Source organism: Tenrec ecaudatus, chromosome 13 (assembly GCF_050624435.1).
Source record: "Tenrec ecaudatus isolate mTenEca1 chromosome 13, mTenEca1.hap1, whole genome shotgun sequence".
Classification (NCBI taxonomy): domain Eukaryota; kingdom Metazoa; phylum Chordata; class Mammalia; order Afrosoricida; family Tenrecidae; genus Tenrec; species Tenrec ecaudatus.
This window is the reverse complement of record NC_134542.1, coordinates 38,030,423-38,047,014: the sequence shown is the minus strand read 5'-3', so window position 1 is coordinate 38,047,014 and position 16,592 is coordinate 38,030,423. Positions and strand designations below refer to the sequence as shown.

At 40.0% G+C, this 16,592-nt stretch overlaps 1 protein-coding gene and 1 pseudogene across 2 annotated transcripts; both read right to left on the bottom strand.

Moving 5' to 3' along the window:
- Window positions 1-3,906: 3,906 nt before the first annotated feature.
- LOC142424147 (large ribosomal subunit protein eL32-like) lies at window positions 3,907-4,606 on the bottom strand (annotated as a pseudogene).
- A 582-nt stretch (window positions 4,607-5,188) lies between these two features.
- Window positions 5,189-14,851, bottom strand: CLK1 (CDC like kinase 1). Of its 2 annotated transcripts, XM_075529248.1 has the most exons (13): window positions 14,718-14,851; window positions 12,336-12,496; window positions 11,439-11,667; window positions 10,391-10,481; window positions 9,911-9,977; window positions 8,745-8,861; window positions 8,490-8,656; window positions 7,911-8,005; window positions 7,684-7,813; window positions 6,963-7,045; window positions 6,267-6,346; window positions 5,672-5,762; window positions 5,189-5,550 (listed from the first exon to the last, which is right to left on the bottom strand). In XM_075529248.1, the coding sequence occupies exons 2-13, from the start codon at window positions 12,494-12,496 to the stop codon at window positions 5,407-5,409; spliced, it is 1,455 nt and encodes a 484-aa protein (XP_075385363.1). In that variant the 5' UTR covers window positions 14,718-14,851; the 3' UTR covers window positions 5,189-5,406. The 2 variants fall into 2 exon arrangements, with proteins under 2 accessions (XP_075385363.1, XP_075385364.1); XM_075529249.1 differs by lacking the exons at window positions 10,391-10,481; window positions 12,336-12,496; window positions 14,718-14,851 and having other exon boundaries at window positions 11,439-11,578.
- Between the last annotated feature and the right edge of the window lie 1,741 nt (window positions 14,852-16,592).

The following is a 16,592-nucleotide window of genomic DNA, read 5'->3' as shown; positions in this document are numbered from 1 at the left end:
TATTGATAACTTAATTCTGGACATCCGTCAACTTCCCAATTGGGTGAAAATGTTGACAAAATTCATCCACTTGTGCTTGAAGACCAACAATGGACCTTTGAAGAGATGGAGAAGTTATCTGGACTATCTTGGAGTTTGGTTCTGTGAGTTTTAAAGGGAGATTTGGGAATGAGAAGGTTCACTTAGAAATGTGTGCCTAAGGTTCTGATTGACCAGGAAAATGAGAGTTGAGTGGAAACAGGTTGAGCTTTGAAAGAACAGCTCCTGAGCGACCCAGGCTTTTTCCCAAGGTTGGTAAAGCAAACATCAAGCCAGTGGAAGACAAAAGTGAAATCAAAGATCAAGATGGGGCTCTCTTTTGATATGAGGCATAGTGCATTTGGAGTTCATCCGCCAGGTCAGACTTCCTCAAGCTTCCTATTTAGAGGTTCTGAAAAGTGTGTTAAGAGTGTGACCAAAACAAAAACCTGATTTGTGACACGACTGATTGGGCACCATGACAATACAACTGTTTTTGGCAAAAACCATCATGCTTTTCGCCCCACGTACCTTACCTAGTTCATTACAACTTTGTTTCCGGAAATGAAGAGGGACATGAAAGGATAGCAATTTGATGACAGAAAAGGTGAAAATAAAACTCAGGTGCTGGCAGTCATCCAAACATGAATTTGAAAAATGTTTCCAAGAATGCAATCACAAACTTGACAAATGTAGAATCCTTTGAAGATGATGTTTTTTTGTAAAAATACTATCTTTGGAGGAGGCACCCTCATGGAGATGTTTGGAGGGGTGGGACATGGCAGGTACTAGCAAATTATTTTCAAGAGGTTATATAATCTGTATTCAACTACTATGAGACAAATGCACTTTTTAAAATCCTAAAGAACTCAGAAAGCTAGTTAAGTGAACTCAGTAAAGTTGCAGACTAAGATCAACAAAAAAATTCCCCATGTTTCTATATACAATGAGTTACGAAAGCAATTCTATTTACAATGGCGGCTAAATACAATACCTAGAAGTAAGTTTGAACAAGGTGATAAACCTGTACATTAAAAAGATGACCTAAATATATGCAGAATTGAAAGATGAGGCTCTGTGCTCCTCTGAACCCTAAATATGTAGTTTCAGAAACAAAAAGGCAGTTCTACTCTGTCCTATAGGATCATTAAGTTAAAATGAACTCTGGCAGTTAGTGGGCAATACCAAGAACCAAGATCTCAAATTGAACAAGGCAACGAAGAGCCAGCACCAAAATGAGACAGCCTGGGATTGCCCAAAGCAGCCAACATTAGACTGCCGCAATGAACTACAACCTCACTTAAAACAAATGAGAAACAAAATAAAGCCAAGGAATAGATATGGAGAACCATGTGGAAATTTTTAAAAAAGCATTTTTTATTAGGGTGACTGTAAAATGGGTTTTGAAACCAGGAAGTGAAAGGCCTAGCTTTTGTTTTTGACTAGTTTTTTGTTTATATTGGGTTTTTTTACTTTCCATATAGTTGATTTTCCGTTTCTTGTAAGAAGTGTGCTGGGATTTGTATTTGAATTGTATTAAACTTGAGTACTTTTGGTAACATTGACATTTTTGCTATATGTCTTTGTACTTAATGAGACATTAAGTCTCTTGGTTTCTAGAAGTGTCTTATACAAGGTACTGTTTCATAATATGGTATTCTTTTGATTTCCTTTTTGGAATCCTCTAATATGAATCAAATTGATTTTTGCTTAATTGTATAACCTATGTTGGCAATTTTTTCAATAGTTCTAACAACTTTTCTCAACTGAGCCTTGGGTTTCCTTCATCAGTACCTTTGAGGTTAGATGCCACTGAGCTGAAACAATGGGAATTAAACAGTCTGAATTATAGATGATAGTTTGAAAGAGGGCCAGGGAACTGTGGGACTAACTAAAGATCTAATAAACATGCCATCAGTCAGCTGAAAAAATTTGAATGGCTGAAAACTTCCCAAATTCAGCACAAGACATAAACCTAGATTCAAGCTGAGCCAACCTCTAGTAGAGTAAATCACAGGAATATACTTCACGACACATCATTGCCAAACTTCTAGAAATCCAACCTTCTGCCTAAAGTTTTATTGGAATACCGCAGTAGTAAGTTGGAGGGCCAGTCAAAATGCAGTGAGGAGGCCTCTGGGTCCGAGAAGCCCTAAAGGATAAATGCAGCTGGGGAAGCCTTTGTAATACCTACAGGTTTTATCTGATTTAGGACTAGCAGCCACTGGGTACAAGTTTGCTGGGTATGCAAAAGCAAGCAGACTAAATGGCTAATAGTCTTACACTATTAACAAAAAAACCAACAATTAGAAGTGTACACACTTGTTTGGTGCCAGCACTTTTTTGCTCTGGAGGCTTGGAGGAAGGGAGAGTGGCTAAAGGGTCTTGGCTGGTTATGAAGTGAATCCAATACACAAGCCATCTCGTTTATTTGCCTTATGTAATAGTCACATTTGTTTACATGTTACCTACAACCACCTTCAAGCTATAGCAGAATTGAGATATAACTAAGACCATGGGTCTGCAAGGCCTAAAAAATATTTTTAATCATTTTGTTGGGGCTCTTACAACTCAACACAATCCACATATCAATCATACCAAGCATGTACATACGTTGCTATCATTTTCAAAACATTTGTTACTTGAGCCCTTGCAGTCAGCTCTTTTACCCTCCCTCTCCCACCCTTTTGACCGGTCATTTTCATCTCTTACACCATCCTACTTGTCTCCCTTGATCTGATCTACCTTCATGTCCAAAATCCTGATTTAGTTCGTGAACTATAAATGTAGCTAAGCTCAAAATTATTAACCAAAATGTCGATTTATATTGTTGCTGATAAGTGCCCTTTAGTTCCAACTCAGTGACCTGCAACAGAAGGAAAGCAGTTCAATCCCAAGTCTTCACAATCACTACTGTTTGAGCTCATGCGGCATCCACTGTCAATCCATCTCAGTGAGGGTCTCTTTCCAATGACCCTCTGTTCAAGGTCCTTGAATATTTAAGCCACCTCTAGGGCCAATATGGCCCAGCTATACATGGAAAGCCTTTTCATATATTTTTTTCAACTTTCTCATGAAGATTTTAAACATATACCAAAAAACCCACAATTCCCCTTCATTGCTCTCACCCAACACCATTCCATAGCTAATCTTATCTAAATTCCTCCACCCCCCTGAATTTTTAAAAGCAAATTCAAGCTATTAGAACTTTCCTGGAAATCCTTTTGTTACTGAAGAGGTTCTCCCACAGGGAGGCTATCAACCAGGAATTGCAACATTCTTACTACCAGGACTGAGCCTGATGTGCCTGAAGACTAGGACTGGTTCTTTGATTTTCCCAGGCCGGCTTGGGCTGTGGTGTCCCACAATACCACATCCTAGTGGGGAAAAAAAACGGGCCCCAAAGCTTGGAAGTTCCAGCTCACCGTGCTCCTGACAGTCACAGCAAAGCAAGCCTTACACGAGTGGTGCTCCAGCTGCTGCTATTAACCTTTGTCATCATGTAGCGCCAGCAATGCAAACTCCACTCTGCCATGTAACCTTCACTACACATAACAGTAAAGGAGTTTAGGCTGTATAATACTGGGACTGGTTATCCATGTCACCATTTTCAACAAGGGAATTGACATGTAGAAATTTAGAACGACAATCATTTTTCACACCAGAATACATAGCTGCTTAGGTCAAGATCTTTGAGTTCATTAACTAGGGCACTCACCAATTAAGTACTTAACTATAGGAAATGGATTTTCTGTGGCAGAAAGTTATTTTTACACAAAGCAGACAATGCTGAGAAATAGCTTAATATACAAGGTAACCCCAGAAAAAAATTTTTTTTCATTTATGGTTTTATTTAGCACAAATAAAACTCGAAAATGGGCCATCTATCTACTCATTTTCTTCACTGCGCAGCCTGGCGTTGGGATTGGTGACTGATGGCCAGCTGGGCTGCTTTCTACAATGGCTTTGCGATTCTTGGAGGAAACGTTGTGAGCAATCTCCGCACAATACTTGTTGCACATCAGCAGCACTTCCAGCTCCTTGACGTTGTGGAGCAGAAACTTGCGGAAGCCACTGGGCAGCATGTGCTTGGTTTTCTTGTTGCTCCCGTAACCAATGTTGGGCATCAAGATCTGGCCCTTGAATCTTCTCCGAACCCTGTTGTCAATGCCTCTGAGCCCAGATGCGCTTAATCTTAATATAGCGGTCGGACTGGTGCCGGAAGAACTTCTTGGTCCTCTTTTTTTACAATTTTAGGCTTCACCAAGGGTCTGAGGGGAGCCATGATGCCGGTGGGAGATGGCTGCCTCCTCCATAGGCAGCGCCGAAGAAGAGACCCAGAAAATTTTTTACAAGCTATGTGTGCATCTAAATTTTCGCTCAAATGAACTTGTCACCTTCAAAGTACTCTCCATTACGTTTAATTCATAAGTCAAATCTACAATTCCATTCTTGGAAACAATTTTCAAAATTTCCTGTTTGTGTGCTGACAAAAACCTTCATTTTTTTCTTTCACCACCTCTGTTGTCAAACCACTGCCCTTTCATATCCCTCTTCATTCATGGAAAAAGTCAGTGTGCGAGGTCACTCAACCCAGCCCAATTCTGCTTTTTTGAGGGGTACTCCCTCATAGGTCACTTCGAATTCTGCCTACATCTATCAGTATGAAACCAACTTATACCCATACCACTGAGGAACTACTATTAATTGTCTAGTTTTACAGGCAAAACAAGGAGGCATAAATGGACTTTCCAGGGTCATGCAGTTACAAACAGCGAATCTGAATTTAAGCAAGCTATTTGGAATTGGGTATCTTGAAAAGTCCAAGTCTGCTTAATCTTTCAGACATATTCATCTTTAATTTGCATAACATTGAGAAAGCCCTGAATCTCATAATCCCAAATGGATCAAAATAAAGTAGACTTGGCTACAGCCATCACTGACACACACTTCTGAAGGAGACCCAGTACCTGAAACCACTTGGAAAGCTCCACTGAGGCAGAGACCAGCAAATAGCACCTTTAATTGGGTTCCTTAACATTTAGCCCAGAGAAGGAAGGACAAGCCCCAATTCTGGCAACCCTAAAATGAAAACCAATGAATGAATGAGTACCTCCAAGAACAGAAGTGTATATTCTTTTAACGGGAAAAATAAAATACATAATACATATAAATTTTAGAATCACATGTTTATTTATCAGCTTATATAATAATTATAGGCGGGGGGGGGGAGTCCATTAGTTTATTTAGCTATGTGCTTAAATCACACAAACAAGGCAATAATACAAAACCTAAGAAATTTACAAAGCTATATACAAATAATTTAATATTTAAAAGACTGATACAGTCTATATACGATCCCTTCAAGGGCTGTGCAAAAACCTAGACCTATACAGTTTTTTTAAGAGGGAAGAAAAATGAATGCTTTAAGGCTTCTTTCAGAGTAATTCTTTTGGCTGGGTCATACTCCAACATTTTCTGAATGAGGTCAAACAGAAGTTCATGTTCGGCATCCTGAGAGAGCATAAATTCCTGGAAGAGAAAGAAACACATCCAACAGGTCTTTTCTACTACCATTATCGTTGATCCTATGTCAACACCACAGAGATTGGAAATTCCTTTTTTACCATTAAGTAATGTGCCATAGGCTTACCTTCAGAGGTTTACAACGTCTTGAAACATATCTTCCTGCAGATGTGTGCTCATCCCAGTCCAATCGATCATGATGGAAATATTTACGCTTCCTGAAAGAAATCAACATTCATACTTCTGTTGACACTGAAAACTTAAAAGCCTTAAAAAGGTAATTGGCTTAAATTATTAAATGAGTAAACTCAATGTAGTCATCGAAAAATTTATCTTGAGAGGTAAAGTGTGTGTGTGTTGGGGGAGGGGGACACGCACAAAGGGGAGCTATTATCAAGAAGTTCAAGAAGAAAATGTTTTAGCTCCGAATAAAATGGCCTTGGAAAAAAAAAAAGATGAAAAATATACCTTGAGTTTTCACACAAAGGGGCTAGTACTGCTTTAAAATGTCCAGGATTTGCCTTAAAATCTCTGGCCATATTTGTGAACTCTAAAATCCTTATGCAGTTTTGAGGATTTTCACCCATATTTGGGGAGGAGCCCAAGAGGTTATCACATTGAAATTGATAATCATTATATTCCAGGTGGTGCAATTCCCTCTATACTTTTGGACAACAGAAAAAAAATCTTTCTGAAAGAGCACTAACTTCAATAAACTATACCTGGTTTTCTGTATCATGTGTTTCGGTAAAGGTCCAAGAATTCTTTCCATCATTGCCAAGTGCTCCTTGCTGTCATGTGTCTGAATAAAAAAACAAACTTTTTTTATCCACTTTGTAGTTTATTCTTAGGTCCACAGAAAGCCAAAGTAAAATGATTACTACAGTAGGTGCTACTTTTATCAATCACAGCCGATAGCCAAAAGTTGTTAAAAACCTTACCATCAAGTTCACTAACTGCTTCAATTTTTCCCTCAAGCCTCAGTGTATGAAAGAATTATGAAACTAAGTACGGTACCAATTGTACAACACTGCTTGATGTGATTGAATTATGGAACAATATTTGTATTAGCTCCCAATAAAATGGTTTTAGAAAAAAGCAAACAATTATGAAGAAAATATTAATGCACTCCTCTCATTGCCATACAGTTAATTCCAACTCAGAGCAACCATTTTGGACAGCGTAGAATTGCCCCTGTAGGTTTCCAAGACTTATATAGGAGTAGAAAGTCTCTATTTCTCTCACAAATACCCTAAGGTAGTAGAATTGCAGTCATTTCTTCATAAATTTCCTGTAATTAACATAACCTTTAACCATAAAAGAGCTACCTCCTCAATTTATGCACTTAAGTACTTCAAATACTCTTCTATAAAGCACTTTTTGAGACAATACAACTAAAACACAAAATTGCTACTCACCGGAAATACTGTGAACCCAAGGTAGTACTCAATAAGAATGCACCCTATACTCCAGACATCACATGGCTGGGACCATCCAAGGGCTGGCAAAGCGAAGCAATGCGTTAGAAGAGAAATGCATCCTCAATGATTTTTTTTAAAAAACAATTTATTAGGGGCTCATACAACTCTTATCACAGTCCATACATATACATACATCAATTGTATAAAGCACATCCATACAGTCCCTGCCCCAATCATTCTCAAAGCATTCGCTCTCTACTTAAGCCCTTTGCATCAGGTCCTCTTTTTTTTCCCCTCCCTCCCCACTCCCCTCTCCCTCATGTGCCCTTGGTAATTTATACATCGTTATTTTGTCCTCAATCATTCTTTAAACGGAACGAAACTATTCCATGCAATGACTAATACATTGTCACACATCAGGCAATAAATGATTTTTAATCCCCACCACATACTACAAATGTGCAAACTAAGTTCTAATAAGGTTAAGCCACTTGGTCCAAAGGATCTTTAGAATGTTTGGAACTGAAGAGCTTAAAGCCTTTAATATGTTCCTCCTCTTAAGGAAAAGATATAACTTCCAAAGCCTAAAACTCCATTTTAAAGTAGCTCAATAAAAAGATACACCGGTTAAATTTAGAAGATAAATTATAGTCTGCACTATCATTGTACAGACCACAGCAAGGTGATTGTTATAGGCCCCAAAGCAGTGACCACACACCTAATATAACTTCAGGTGCTCTGTAATGCCGTGTAGACACCAACGTACTGTGATGTTCATCATCGTATGTTGCACTTCCAAAGTCCACAACTTTAATATCTGGATTTATTAAAGTCCGTTCATCACGTTTCTGAAAACCGTAAATGATGATTAAGAAAGAATGAAGGGGGGGAGGAGGATCCCACTAATTTAAAATGATTTAAAAAATACATTAAATCAAAACTTACCATTTTGGGGTTATAGGCCTCCGTGTAGTCTGATTGTACGAATAATATATTTTCAGGCTTTAAGTCGGTGTGAGTTAACTTATTACTGTGTAAAACTGAGAATGAAAGAATGTTAAAAATGGTACAATCTGAAAATCAAAAAAGCAAAGACAAAACAAAACCCAACAATATAATAATCTTTGATGTCTTTCCCCACATTCGCAAAGCAGCCAACAGTCTAGTCAGTTAGCCCACCACCCATTATACTTCTTAAAAGTTATTCAGCTTACTTAGACAACTGCTTAAAAAACAGGGCGGGGGGGGGGGGAGGTGGAGGGAGAATAATAATTCTCTTTTAAAGCTAAGCTCAACACACTGTAATTTTTACTCCCGTGTTCTAAATTCCTATTCAGGAGTCAGAAAGACTAAATCGCAGTTGTATGTTTGAGGACATGGTGGCAGCCACTGGTTGATTCAATACAACTCTTGAGACACGCACCCACACCTTTAAGTCAGGCCTCCAAACCCTGTTATGCTGGGCCCTTTTCGTTCACGTCTAATATTAAACTCACGTTTCTGGAAGACAGGCAAAGTACTTACAATTCACAGACTTGCATATCTGATAGGCCATTTTCCTGATATGATCCAGTCGAAATGGAAGAAATCCATTTTCCTTAATGAAGTCATAGGTACTAAGTCCCAGCAGTTCAAACACAATACAAATATGGCCATGATGTTCAAACCATTCCAACATTTGAACACAGCGGCTACCGACAAATGAAAGAGGTTTTGAATGCGATTCATAATTCAAACCAGCTAAGGTGGTGGGTGTCCCAGGTCTACCCTGATACTTACAAAGTACTATTGGGGTCTGTTGTATTCAAGTGTTCCAGAACTTGAATTTCTGAGCGAGCAGCTTCACAATATCTGTCTACATTTTTTACTATTTTTACTGCTACACGCCGATCTCCTCTGCAAAGGAAGTTAAAAATTGATCATTTCTATGTATCTAAAAATTGATAAAAAGATTTCCTATCACCCTCTTTACCAAGCATTTCTTTCCTTGACTTTATGGTTCAGCATTTAGTTAAGACCTCTCTTCTAAATGGAACTCAGAGTAAACTACTAGAATGATTTGGGGCCTTACTAGAGTTCGTAATGCAAACATATACATGTCCAATGATAAAGACTTCTTTTAACAGATCACCATTCAATTGATATATCTGTATCCTTCAACTGTAGTCAACCAGGTCATTAACTGCTATTTTAACAAACACACTGGAGACTATCACCTCAGTTTGCACCCAACTTAAAATAAATATATGCACATCAGCTTCTTCCTATGATTCCAATCAATGGAAAGTATTTAAAATCTTCCTTTGTGGGGATATAGGAAGCCCTCTTTTAAAAAAAAAAGAAGCACTCTAGTCCTCATAACTTATCAGCTAACAGTGGGAACATTTCTTAATTACCATTCAAAACAATGAAGGGAACAAAATAAACAGTGAACAGAAAAGATAAGCTGTTTCTTAAGCTACTTTAAACCATTGCAACCAGTTTAATGGGCATAAATAAACTTGTGGAAGCAATCCAGAAGACTGCTTCTAACTGTATGTTGTAATGAACTATGGCATATATATATTTTTAAAGGAAGAGGTCTCACATAACTACCTTGAATGTTTCCTTGCCAAGTCTGGGTTAACAAAAGCTGAAATCACTCCTAGCCACTGATCCAGGTAAAAAACAAAGAGACAACAACTGTGCCTAGGATACTTTTCAAATAAACCTGCTATTCGGTTAACATTAGGGCAGAGAGGTAGCATATATTATTAATAGCTACTGTTTAAAAATAACAAAGAGTCGGTTACTGGTAATACTGGTAATGAAGGTTTCGTATATGAAATCCAAAGACTCCAAAAGGTAAAAAAGATAAATCTCGGTATCAAATTACATTCTAAAGCTATCTAATTGTCCTATACTTCAAATTTCCCCAAAGGTAAGCCCAAGGGTAGGAGACTCACGCTTTATGATCAATGCACTCCACTACTTTTCCAAAAGCTCCTTCACCTAAAGTCTCAACAATTTCATCTAAAAGAGAAACAAGCCAAAATCAGATAAAAATACAGAAGCATCTTACTTATAAAAAATGCTATCAATGAAGATTACTCTATCTAGATGATTCTACAAATTCCCTAGCACTAGTTATTTACTTTATTGGTCAATACCCTCAAAAACATTAAAATAATTAGGTCTAATTTCAAATGCAGGCTAATTCCATTAAACTTGATTTACTGTTCTGGAAGTTCTGAATAACATACATAACATTTCTAAAGAAAACAAAACACATTTCCCCCCCCACCAAAAGAAATGAAAAGAGAAAAAGGGGGGGAGAGAGAGAGAGAGAGAGAAAGAAAAAAAAGATTTCCAAATCCCTGAAATCTTACTCTACATATAGATTATGTTATCTGAAAAGTTAATAAGTGTTAAAAAATATTCTATACATCTTGCACTTAGTACGTCTCCACTCTGACAGATCAGGTGACCCTCCTCATCATCCTCTACACTCCTGGTTCTTTTCCTTCGGTGACTCTTCTGGTAACGTCAAGTGGGCGGCACCAAGATCATCCAGCCAATCAATATACCCGAGTGAATTCAGGGCAGAATACGAAATTCATTCAGCGGGGAGATATTCAGGCATTCAGATACACGCCAGGCCACAAACGGTTGGCAGGAGCAATTTCAAATTCAGTCCCCAGAAATTCACAGGGCACATAGTTTATGTTAACAGGAGAAAAACATGGCAAGGAACAGATTTTCAGATAAGATACTCAAAGTGGCAAGGCAACAAAACATAATACAATTGTTTTTTCTTTAAAAAAAATGCTTAGTTGTAGCATTCACTGAAACATCATTTTAAGTTCCTAGTGTCATAATTTAATGTTGCAAAACTGTAGGAGGTAGCATTTACTTGTCAAAATAGGCTGTGGCCAAATTAAAGCTTCCTAGCTAATCTAAGAAAGTAAATATTGGAATAGTAAATAAAATTTTTAATTCTTCAGGGAAAAATATTCAGCTATGAGAATAACATTATGGCATTTTAAATGTTATCTGAGCTAATCTCCAAATTAACACATAACCCATAAAACCTCTTGCTTAGTGAAAAATATATTGAGCATGCTTAGCTAAAACAAAGTGGCATATCTAAATCACGTAAATAAAAATGTCTTCTTTTACTGTAACAAAGCTTCGTTATCAAAATCTCTAAAAAAAAAAAATCTACTAACTAGCCTAAATAACTTCTTTGCTATTCACTATTTCACTGGAATGACAATTAGATATCAACTAGTAATAAAATCTGTTCTTACAAAACTAAGTATATACTATATTTCAGGAACTTCCTATCCAAAACAAGCATAAAGAATCCTGAAAGTTAAAATTGAGTTTACTTCATCTTAAACAGAACTTTCTCAAATAGTCAAACATAATATACAATCTTCCTAGTCCACATAGGAAATTAAATTTCCAAAAATGTTAATAAAGAGCACATACCCCATGGGAACGATGATGTGAAGTACTGTGGGGAATCTTGTGTTTGCTTTTATAACTACTTCTTCCACTTCGACCAGAAGACTTGCTACTATGGTTCTGATATCTGTTTTCATGGTCTCTATGGTAATGCCCAAGTTCACATCCTTGACTGTAGTCATTTCTGTATTCATCAATGTAGCGACGACTATGGTAATCTTTCTCATTTATAGATCTACTTTCCATGTAATGGCTAGAGACATTAAAATTATTTTCAATGAGTATAGTGAATACCACATATTTTCAAATTTTCAGTCTCTCAAACTATCGTTGAAAGAATGGTAATCATAGTTACTTATTTAAGTGATGTTTTATCATGAACACCTTTATACATTAAGACATTTTCTTTTTTTAAAAAACAATTTATTAGGGGCTCATAAAACTCTTATCACAGTCCATACATATACATACATCAATTGTATAAAGCACATCTGTACATTCTTTGCCCTAATCATTTTTTTTCTCTTTTCTTTTTTTACATTTTATTAGGGGCTCATACAACTCTTATCACAATCCATACAGATACATACATCAATTGTATAAAGCACATCCATACATTCCCTGCCCCAATCATTCTCAAAGCAGTTGCTCTCCACTTTGCATCAGCCCTTTGCATCAGGTCCTCTTTTTTTTTCCCCTCCCTCCCCGCTCCCCCCTCCCTCATGTGCCCTTGGTAATTTATACATCTTTATTTTGTCATATCTTGCCCTATCCGGAGTCTCCCTTTCCCCCCTTCTCTGCTGTCCCTCTCCCAGGAAGGAGGTCACATATGGGTCCTTGGAATCAGTTCCCCCTTTCCAACCCACTCACCCTCCACTCTCCCAAGCAAGACATTTTCTTTATTTAAAAAAGGCTCCTTACCAATCAGATGTTTTAGAATTATTGTATTTGCAGCGCTTACTCTCCCGAGCACCGCTGTGTGATCTCTTCCTTCTTTTGTAACTGCTACTGCTCCTCCATTTTCCACAATCCCAATCCTTTTCATCCCAATCAGGGCAGTAAGTTCTCCTGGAATGTCTCATCTACATGAAAAATAAAAACATAACAAAGGCTTTTCCCCCATGTCAAAACTAGGTTGTTTAATATAAATCTCCTTTGTAAATGCATCCTAAATGGGGTATTTGACGGCAAACTTCAAGTCATTTTCTAACCCTCTCCCCAAAGTAAATCCAATCTCTAGAGGTAAAAGATGCTGGACTTCACGCATATAAATTCTGTATTATTCACATCATGCCTGGGATTAAGCATATGTAGTCCAAGAATGTAAAGAAAATGAGAGAAAAACATCCCAATCTGGTAATTTTGGTAAAGTATTTCTGCTAGTCTGCCAGTAGAACTATAAAATGATATATAATCTTCCCCACTTAACAGTCTATCAGAAATTAGCCTTCAACTCCAGGCAATCATAATATTCTTGTCACATATCAAAACAGATTAATTAAATTTGCAAATACACACATGACCATTTAATCTTTCTGTAAAGGAGTAAATCATTCCACCAACCACGGATTTTCACTCTACCAATTAAATCAATGATGGCACCACGGAACCACCACCACAAAATAATCTTTTCTTTCAAGTATCATTTTCCAGCCTGCACAATTTCAAAACCTAGCTTATTCTAATTTTAGCACATCAATTTGGGAATACGAGAGGAAAACACCCTCTTTTCAGAAGGGATTTTAGTAAAATGTGAGAAATAAAAAACATTAAATTGCCACCATACAATTATTTCAGATTTCATTTTCTAACTATTACTAAAATTGCAGAAAATCAATTGAGAATTCTTTTTACTTGGACTCTGCCTACACCACCAAGTCACTGTAGTGACGATAAGCCGGGGGGGGGGGGGGGGGGGGAAAGAACCCAATGTCCATCCACAGAAGCATGAATAAGCCAGCATGTGGCATCTCGATACCATTGCTGTCCAACCCGTAACCACCCTGCGGGGAAGAGCAGAGCCGTTATCTCCTCCCGCCGCCGCGCCGGCGGCCGACCTGGGCTTAACCACTCTGCAGCCAGGGCTCCTGAGCTAGTTAGGAGTTACTGAGGAAGGGGTACTGAGTTTCGGTTGGGGAATTCTGGACATGCGTCGTAATAACGGTTAAGCATTAATGTCACCGACCAGTTCAACTTTAAGAGCTTAAAATGTAAAATGTTTTGCTTATAGGAGGGCGCTTCCAAAAGTTCTCGGAAAAAAATATTAAAAGCGATATTCTTGGGGGAAATGGCGAGCTAATAACAAGACAGAGAAAATGTTCTAAAATTGATTGTGTTGACTGTACAGCTCTTCTCGACAGGACTGAGCTACTGATTGTATGATGCGCATCGGTTACGATCTGCCACAAGCCTTCTGCAGCCCCGGGCCAGGCGCCAGGTCCACCCTCAGTGAGGTTCACGGGCAAGCAATTAGGCTAATTCAGGCTGAGAAAGATTCTATGAGGCTGCGCCCTTCAAAGTCGTCGCCGTAAAAAGGAATTTACAGGGCTGTCTTTTTAAACGTTTTTAGAGCAAAAATAGTGACGTATTTGGAAATGTCTTGGTTCAAAACCAAAACTCATTCTATAAAACGTTGTAAAATTTAGCGTGACACATGAAACGACCCGAATACAAAAGGAGTCAACGCCCCCCCCCCCCGCTGTCGTCCAAGGGAGGGGTGAGTGTGTGTGAGTGTACAGGGCCACACACGCAGACAATGGCGCTCGCTCGCTGCAATGCGCTCCGCGGCTCCGCGGTGACCACGCCAGTCCTCCGCGACGCAGCGAGGCCTTGGGCGAGACCGCCATTTCTAACCACACACACACTTCCGCCCCGAGCTCGACTCGGGCCCCTGCCAGCACCCACGTCAACGCCCGCCACGACGCGCGGCTCAGGCCGGGCCGCGCGAGGGCGCAGCGCTGCCTCCACCCCGCCGCCATTTTACGGCGCGGCTGAGGCGGCGCCGAAGAGGCGACCCACAACATGGCGCTCCCGGGAGGACGCGCACCTCCCCCACAGCAGCGCTGACAGGGGGCGCGGGCCGCCCGCCTCGCAACAACCGTCACTACCCCCACCCCCAGCCCACCCCACCCCCGAGCGCCGGGGTCGTGGTGGACGGGCAGCGGCGGGATCGCCAAGGCAGAGCAGGCAAGCGCGCCGCCTTTGTGAGAGGGGCCAGCGGGGAGGCTTGCAGCGGGGACCGGGCTGCGCCCCGAGGCACGGGAAAAGGGCCCCGACGTCTCCCCGTCCCCTTCAGCACCTTACCGTTCTGGTCAGAGGCCAAGCGACGGTGACAGCGCGAGCGCGGCGACCAAAAGATAGACCCGGCTGACAGCGACGAGCTCACACACAAAATGGAGCTGACGGGAGTGCCGACCGGAGTCTCCGCGAAAACAACCGTGACGTCGGCGTGCGTCACCTCGGGGGCGGGGCCAGAGGCGGCGGCGCGTCCTCTGCGTGTGCGCATGCGCATGCGCCCGAACGTGGGCGTGCGTGCTGGCAGCGGCCATTTTAGCAGAAAGATACTCTCTTCGAAAAGACTAAAATCTTGCTCCGGACTCCTAAATCGTTTTACTTATGCAGGAAAACACCGGGGCGGGGGGGGGGGGGGGGTGGTGATCAAAATGGTGCGGCACGAGGCACAAATCTAGGAAAATCTTTTTAAAAAAGTATTGTACCTGCACCAAATAGCTGCAGATTATTAACTGGATAAAATTCAGTCTTTAAAAAAATGTCTTTAATGTTTGGGGCCCAAGGGGACTTAAGTTGGATCCTAAGTTTTTTTCCCTTTTTTAAGGTTCAAGAGATACAGGAAATTGAATTTTACGAAGTGAGGGCTTAAAGGCAATCGACATCAGCAGCAGATCTGGCCTCTAGCATTCAGAAACAAGCTCTGAACGATAATTAAACTATGTTTGGGTATGTGTTAGAACTGAAGTTCTGAGCACCCCATTTACAGGAAATGGACGACAGGGAAAACCCACACAATCCATTTGCAGAGCCCACATTTGAATTAAAACTCCTTTGAATCCTAAATGTTGCTCAGTCGAGTACATGGAAAATGGATTCCCTCCAGCCAGCCTAGGGAGGGGCAGTCTCCCTAAGGGGCTTGCCTGGGCATATCCTTGAAGAACTGATCTTCACTTACCCCTAAGAACCAACAAAAGAAGCATCACTTTTTCTTTTTTTGTGTGTGTGACTATTGCAGTAAAGTTATACTGAATAACGTACAGAGATACTATGTAGTGTATTTGATCTTAAATACCAGAATGAAAAATCCCAGCTTAAAGGACCATAAATACTCAAAAAAAATCTAAATACACTTTGAACATTTGCTTTCTAAAGTGGTTGGGCAAACACCAAAGTCCACAAGATTACCAATTTGTAAAATAATAAAACGTTCATATCTTAGAATAACCGTTTCAGTGCATTCTTACTATTTTAAAAGGTAACACAACAGACACTCATCTGAATAAGGGTGACCATGAGCACAGGGTCCAAATGGCTTCAAGGATTCAGTCATCACACAAATGGGAAGTCTTGGAACACAGGAAACCAGCACAAATTAATATGGTTGGTGGCAGTTACAGGTGGGAGTACAGAAGCAGGGCCAGGGCCATGATTGGGACATATACTTTGTTAGAAGAGCTTACAAATGTCCTGGACATTTGACCAGGCCCCATCTTGACCCCCCCACCCCACACTCAGGCATTCCCCCAAGAGACTGCCCCTCCAGTGCCTGGCTCAAGAGGGATGGAGGTAATGTACTTTTCCACTCTCTGCCTGAGGGCAAAATTACTTCGATCCTTGGTTAATAAAATCACTGCCATTGAGTGATGAATTGGTTGATGAAACATTAGCAGCCCTGCTTCTATGTATATATAGAACACTTACATGCCAGCTGCTTTATACACATTCCAAAACCACTGCCATCTAGTCAATTCTGACTCACGGTGACCCTATATAGGATTTCCTAGGCTATAAATCTCTACAGGAGCAGAGAACCTCAACTTTTCCCCAAAGAGCAAATAGTAAACTTGAACTGATAACCTGGGGATTAGTAGGCCATCCATTACTTAGCTGATAGTGCCATTCATTTAATTCTCAGCAATTTGAATAAATAATATTACTCTATATGGA

Excerpts from the sequence above, each read along its gene's own strand:
- CLK1 (XM_075529248.1), bottom strand. The coding sequence starts at position 12,496 with ATGAGACATTCCAGGAGAACTTACTGCCCTGATTGGGATGAAAAGGAT. Across the intron at positions 5,763-6,266 it reads CACATGATACAGAAAACCAG|GAAGCGTAAATATTTCCATC; the intron begins GTATAGTTTATT and ends GATTTCTTTCAG. Across the intron at positions 5,551-5,671 it reads GACGTTGTAAACCTCTGAAG|GAATTTATGCTCTCTCAGGA; the intron begins GTAAGCCTATGG and ends TTTCTCTTCCAG.